This window comes from Lacerta agilis, chromosome 8 (genome assembly GCF_009819535.1).
Source record: "Lacerta agilis isolate rLacAgi1 chromosome 8, rLacAgi1.pri, whole genome shotgun sequence".
Lineage (NCBI taxonomy): Eukaryota > Metazoa > Chordata > Lepidosauria > Squamata > Lacertidae > Lacerta > Lacerta agilis.
The window spans coordinates 70,957,471-70,964,716 of record NC_046319.1 but is presented as its reverse complement, the minus strand read 5'-3'; the positions used below and the strand labels follow the sequence as shown (position 1 = coordinate 70,964,716).

The 7,246-nt window shown below is 43.5% G+C and overlaps 1 protein-coding gene across 1 annotated transcript; it reads left to right on the top strand.

The window, feature by feature from the left end:
- Positions 1-2,298: 2,298 nt before the first annotated feature.
- On the top strand, positions 2,299-7,228 carry LOC117052013 (sialic acid-binding Ig-like lectin 9). The gene is made up of 4 exons (XM_033158740.1): positions 2,299-2,659; positions 3,626-3,737; positions 6,641-7,029; positions 7,167-7,228. Exons 1-4 carry the CDS (start codon positions 2,299-2,301, stop codon positions 7,226-7,228), a joined length of 924 nt encoding a protein of 307 aa, XP_033014631.1.
- Positions 7,229-7,246: the final 18 nt, after the last annotated feature.

Genomic DNA, 7,246 nt, shown 5'->3' with positions numbered 1-7,246 from the left:
CTTTACTTTTTATTACGGTCCTGGAAGTCCTCCTAAATATGATACGAAAGGACAAACAGATAAAAGGAATTCGTGTGGGAGAGAAAGAATACAAATTACGCGCCTTTGCAGACGATCTGATGTTATCCCTGCAGGAACCGGAAAGCAGTGTCCCCAGAGCCTTGGAAATAATTGAACAATTTGGACTTGTAGCTGGTTTCAAATTAAATAAGCAGAAAACCAAAGTTTTAGGAAAAAATTTGAGTGCAGAACAAATTCAAAGAATACAGGAAGGCACTGGCCTCAATTTTGTTAAAACAGTAAAATATCTAGGTATCAATCTCACAACCAAGAATCTGAACCTGTACAAGGACAATTACGAAAAATTGTGGATGGAAATAAAGAAAGACATGGAGATATGGACAAGATTGAAATTGTCGTTAATGGGAAGAATAGCTGTGATAAAAATGAATGTCCTACCAAGGATGCTGTTTTTATTCCAAGCCATACCAATTTTGGATAAACTGGATTGCTTTAAGAAATGGCAAAAGGACTTATCAAAGTTTATATGGCAGGGCAAAAAGCCAAGAATCAAGTTTAAGATCCTAACAGACTCTAAAGAGAGAGGAGGCTTTGCCCTGCCGGACTTAAGACTCTACTTTGAAGCAGCGGCCTTTTGCTGGCTAAAGGATTGGTTTAAACTAGAGAACGTTGATGTGTTGGACTTGGAAGGACATGATAATATGTTTGGTTGGCATGCATACCTTTGGTATGACAAGGTTAAGATCCACAGAACTTTTAAGTCTCATATAGTTAGAAAATCCTTGTACCAGGTCTGGACTAGATATAAAGACTTGTTAGAGAGAAAGACCCCTAGATGGATCTCTCCAGTGGAGGCCAAAGCCTATAAGAGACCGAACATGTCTGCAAACTGGTTAAGATATATGGACATATTGCAGCAGGAAGGGGACTCTTTTAAGCTAAAAAGCTACGATCAGGTGAAAAGTCAGGTCCCTGACTGGCTGCATTATCATCAGGTATATGAAACATTTAAAATGGACAAAAAAGTTGGTTTTCAAGTAGAAAAATCAAAACTGGAAACAGAACTGATAGAATCGAACTTTAAGAACCTTTCCAAAATGTATAATCTTTTGCTAGAGTGGCATACGAAAGATGAACTGGTTAAATCGTCAATGATAGATTGGGCGAAAGATGTTGGACATAATATTATGATGGATGACTGGGAGAGATTGTGGCAGAAAGGTATCAAATTCACTGCTTGTCATAGTTTAAGAGAAAACATAATGAAAATGGTTTACAGATGGTATTTGACACCAGTTAAGATAGCTAAGATGATACCAAAATGTCAGATGTATGTTGGAAATGTAAACCATGCGAAAGGTACCTTTTTTCATATGTGGTGGTTGTGCCCAGCGGTAAAATGCTTTCTGGGATAAGATTACAACGAACTTAACGAAGTAATGAAAGTTACCTTTTGTAAGAAACCAGAGGCATTTCTTCTGAGCATAACCAATTAAGAGATACCCAGTCAGGATAGAGTGTTTTTTATGTATGCCACAACAGCAGCTAGAATCTTATTGGCAAGACATGGAAAGGTGAAGAGATACCAACGGTGGAAGAATGGCAGATGAAGATGATGGAGTATATGGAACTCGCAGAACTGACTGCCAGAATCCGGGACCAGAGGGAGGAGAAGGTGTCACAGGACTGGAAGAAATTTAAAGACTATTTAGTTAAATCAGTAAAATTGATATTTGAGCAGAATTAAATAGAAGATCGGCTTTAGCAGGTTTATGTTAGATAAAATTGTTAGGAAGATATTTTTGTGTGAAAGATTCATTTGTTAGAAAACAAGTTAAGATTTGGTGTTTAAGTTAAGATTTATATGCGATTAGGTATATGATTAAGCAAAGTTAAGCACATTAAAAATTGGGCAAATGTTAATAGAATAAGATACAAAGCTACCTAGAAGATATATATGATTTTGAAGACAGTGGAGGGAATGGGGGAAGTCCCCAAAAACAGAGAAGATAGTACCAAGAAAAGTAAGAGGATAAGTGTTAGATTAAAGGTTTGTATACGTTTCTTTTTATTGTAATTGTTTGATTGTGTTTATGTATTGTGTTTTTGTATTGTTAATGTTGGTGTTTATGTTATGTTTTTCTTTTGTTTTAATAGAAAATAATAAAATCTTATAAAAAAAAAAAAAAAAACCAGTGAACACCTTCCTTCTTTCCTTTGGCAGGTCTGCAGAGTCAGTACCCGGGATACAACTTTAAAGCGCTAAAGGCTGTCACCATGCAGAGAGGTCTCTGCGTTCACATTCCCTGCAACTTCACTTATCCAACTTCTGAGGATCTGTATCCTGCGAAATTATACGTCTACTGGATTAAGAATGATTATGTTGAGTCCTATATTCGCAACACCAGGCATGAAATTATGGGTAGTATTGTTGCCACTAGTGACAAGGCTCAAAGCATTGCCTCATTTGCTGGGAATCGTTTCCAGTTGACTGGAAATGCATCAGAAGGTGACTGTTCCTTTAGCATCAATGATGTTCAGAATCAGGATGCAGGGCAGTACTATTTTCGAATTGAGAAAGGACAGATAAAATTCAGCTATCGTTATTCTTATATTTTACCTGTTGTTTCTGTGACAGGTAAGAAGTTTCCTACTTCTTTATTTGCTTCCTCATTCCTTGTTTTGTGCTCTTCCATGCTGTAAAGGGGGGGAAAGGCTCTGCTACAAATATGCCTAAACCTCTGGACATTATGCTGATGTGAAAGGGACAGGAGGTACAAGGGCTCCATGCTTCCTGTTCCGCTCCATTATTGTAATGCCAAAATTAGATCATTTGCATCTCCAAATGTCTGAATACTGTACTTTTCCGTGTATAAGATGAGGTTTTGTTATTATAAAATTATGTTAAAATTTTTCGGTTGTCTTATACACGGATAGTGCATTGGGTGAACGGGGGATTGGTTCCTGCCTTGAGCCGGAAATAGTAAGTGGTGTTTGAGTGGGTGAATGGTGGCTGCGGCCAGGTCTGGCGTCAATTGGCTGTCGCTGCGACTATTGGCTGGGTGATTGGCTGCTGCTGGTGGTGATGATGGGATTGGTAGTTGATTGGTAGCTTTGGCCATACGTGATAATGGTTTTGTAACCCAGACAGGTGAACTCTGGGCAATCCCCCCCCCCCAAAAAAGCTCCACAATTCTACGCAATCTCTCTCCCCCCTCCATTTTCTTCATTTGGAGGCTCCCAAAATAGGGGGTGTATTATACATGGAAAAATACGGTACTTTACACAGCTCACTAGAGGGAAGAACTCTCTCATGTATTCTATGCTGACAATCTGGAGAAACAGGAAACAGGAGACATTTTCTCCTTCACTTCCAGCTGCCATCCCATCACCTGCTTCTTCTTCCCCCAGCATCCCCCCACAGCTTTCTCAGGGGCAGGAGAAGCAGAGAAGTATTCTCTTGCCAATTTTGAAATCAGCCTCAGTGCAGATCTGGAACGCTGTCCTAATCCACTGCATCCTGAATTCTAGGACCAGAGGGTGCATTGGGTGGGGGACATTTCTTCTGTTCATGGGCCTCAATCCATTAGTGGAAACCTTCCAGGTGGGCAGGGCCAGAAGCACACATGGATGGAGCCTCAAGCCAGAGGCGTAGGAAGGGAGGTGCGGTGGGAGTGGACCGCCCCGGAAGTCATTGCTGAGGGGGGTGACATTCGGTGAGCTGCCCGCCTGTGACTCCCAAGCCTGCCCTAAGCCGTCAGGGGAAGGGGGCACTGTGCCGCTTTGTCGGCGTGCCTTCCCCCTCCCCCCTTCATTTTGACAGCTCGGGGGAGGCTTGGGAGTCGCGGGCGGGTGGCATGCTGTTGCCCCGCACTCCTGGGCCACTGGAGGAGGCAGGCAGGCAGGCTGGGAGAGGACAGGAAGGAGGCAGGCGAGCAAACAAGCAGAGAGGTGAGAGAAGGAGAGAAGCAAAAGCTCCCTCAACTCAGGACCCAAACCCTGGAACACACAGGAGGAGAGGTGGGGTGTGAGAAGTTAGGGAAAAAACATTTTAAGTGTTTATGCTCACAATGTAAAGTAAATAAACCAGAAAATAGCACTTGCAACTGTAAGTATCTTTTCTTTTAATAATTTCAATGTGTGTGGGGGGGGGAGGGTTGCCAAAAAAAAAAAAATCTGCACCGGGCACCACCTGACCTTGCTACGCCTCTGTCACAAGCAAATGTGGGCAAAGCAACAGGTGTGCATCTTATCTTTGTCCAGGCTCAAACCAGGTCACTTTTCCATAGTTGACTGGTTTGAAGGTGAGTGCACAGTGGGTTGAGGCATAGGGCTAAAATGAGGGGCACTTTGCTCCTCCCCTGTTTCTCCTGCTGCTGTTCTGCACAGAGCTAAGCCTTGATTGGGCTAAGCATGGAGGTGGAAAACCTTCCCCTTGCTGGTGTGGGGCAGGTGGTTGTACAGGAGATTAAGCCTCAGCTTAATGCTTGAGCCCCAAACAAACCATGAGCAGTAAGCTAAAAAGCAAGCCTATGCTACAGATCATGGTTTCTTTTGGAGAGAAACAAACCCTGAACCTGAGTTTAGACCAGTGGTTCCCAATTATTCTGCAGAATACACACAGGGGCTCTGCGCCCCCATCCCTTGCCTTCCCCCCAACTAATTTTTTGTCATTTTTGCATGGCCATATCACAAATTTTATGGTCTGTTTTGGCACTCCGCAAATTTTCAATATATTGGTTAAAATTGGTTTTGAAATCACACTGCGATAACAATTTTGACCCAGCAATACGTAGCAGATAGATAGATTTATTGTTACGGTTCTCAACCAGCAGTATATCACTCCTCGCACGAGGAAGAGCAGGGCAGCTGATTTCAAGGCACCACCCAAATCTCAGGATGATCTCAGCCGATAAAGCTGGTGATCTGAGCTGCCTTCTCCTCTCACTGATGGAGAACAGGGCAGCTGACTGCTCTCACTTCAAGGCACGGTGGCACTACCTTCCCCTGGCACTGACTCGGAGCAGCTTTTCTCAGTCAGCAGGAAAGCAGCAGCAGCAGCCACAGTGGATGTGCATCTTCTCTGGCTGCCCCCCTGATTGTGGCTTGATGCATCCCCCACCCCCTCCCACCCAAACCATGCCGTGGGAGTGATTCTGCTTCCTCTTCTCCCCCCAGCCATTCAGTATCTGTGGCTGCTCCTTCCCTCCTCCCCATGCCCAATCTCCAATTTCAGAAATTGTGATATATCGGAACATTGTGATGTTTAGCTGCTGATAGATCATGATGTTGAAAACCAGATATCTCTCAGTCCTAGACTGTTTTTTTTAGTATACCTAAAATCCTTTGCTTGTTAGAGGCTACACCACATTTTGTTCAAAAAATTGCTTTGCAGAGGTAACTACCATAGAGCTATCAAAATGTTCAAAAGTAGGGCGTCTGTGGGTTGGCTTTTGAAATATAGGGGGTGCTTAGTAATTAGCTAATTGGGAACCACTGGTTTAGATTAACATTCTGCCAACATTCCTGGAGCAAACACCTTTGATTTGGGTCCCCTGCACCAACACATTGTGCATTCGCCTACAAACAATAGTTCAGCTAGGGTTAAGGTGATATGCAAGCCAGGCTTGTGTCAGCTACATGGCATTCAGGTAAATGTCAGCTGTTTCTACATGGTCATCCACCTCTTTCCATCCAGGTAAGCTAGATGCATTATTGCAGTTCAACAACCCATTTCTGGAAGAGGGAGGGGGAGTGTGGCCAGGGGAGTTCTGGATTTGTTTCCATGTTTTCTAGGTGGAATCTACAAACATATTAAAAAAACCCTGAGGAAATGCTTTTTAAAAAAAAACGTTTTGAAAAAGGTACTGAATTTTCCATGGCTGACCATCTCCATCTAGTGTCACATTTGTATATTGCACTTTGCAACACACTTGAAATGTTTTATTTTCAACTGCATAGCTGAGTCCCTAGAAATTGCCCTCTCCAAGCTTCTCACCCCATGGCAAAAGTTACGCAGACCTGGTTCCTATTCCCCTATATGCAAGTGAGCAGTTTGGGTGGGTGGCCATTTGCTTCAGAAAAAATAGTTCGAGGGTTAAGTGACCCCTCCTTACTTTGTGCTGTGAGCTTTCATGTGCATGCACACTTCTTCAGATACCAAGCTCATACCAAGAACAAACTTAGTTGGTCTCTAAGGTGCTAATGGAAGGAATTTTTTTTATTTTTTATTTTGTTTTGACTATGGCAGACCAACACGGCTACCTACCTATAACTAGATCCCTCCTATGGCTGCTACATTCAAGTTGTCATTTCTCCCCTCTTTCCTTCCTGTTTCTCCCAAATCACATCTGCCTTTGTCCTCCAATTGCAGGATCCTGAAGTATCAAACACCATGTTCAGCAGCATAGTGGCAGCCATTGAGATTTCTCCCTCTCCAAGTTGAGTCCACAATGAGCAGAAACATTGACCAACATTGGTAGAGAAAGCAGGACATTGCATGGGAATTAGGCTACCAGGGGAGATACATAAAATTATTGTTAAAGGACAAAGGAATGGCAATATTTGCCGCAATGGGGGGGGGGAGGTAAAGTAGTGTGGGTGACCATCCATAATTCAGGACTCCTGTATCCTGTTCCCTAGTTACTTTGGTTTGTGAATTTTCTTCTGATCCCATCCTGGGGACTTTTGTTTTCTCAGAGCTGACAGAGAAGCCAAAGATCCTGAACTCACCAGAGGTGGTTTTGGGGAAGAGCGTCACCCTCATCTGCCAGGCACCAGGGACCTGCCCATGGAAAGAATCATGGAGCCAGCCTCAGATTTCATGGAGTACTAGGTCAAGTACAATAACTGCACAGAACCATCAGCACAGCAATGGGAGCTGGACCTTTGCTTCTGGCTTCACCTTCACACCCTCTCTGCAGGTTCAAGGCAGAGCCCTCACTTGCAGTGTCAGATACCCTGCAGTTGGGAGAACAGTTGAGAATAAAATCCATCTTGAAGTGGTCTGTGAGTAGCTCCCATAGCTCACTACTGCTTCCCCCTCCCATGAACGGCCAACAGTTCTTTCTACCCTATGCAAGCTACAGTAATTTACTCCCTGCACCTTCCCTTCAAGTTTCCCTCACTGTTTTCTTATGTTTCAGACCCACCTCAGGACATCAGAATCACAAGGCCTGGGCACCCTGGTGAGATACAAAACTCTTAAGTGTTTTTCCCATTCTCA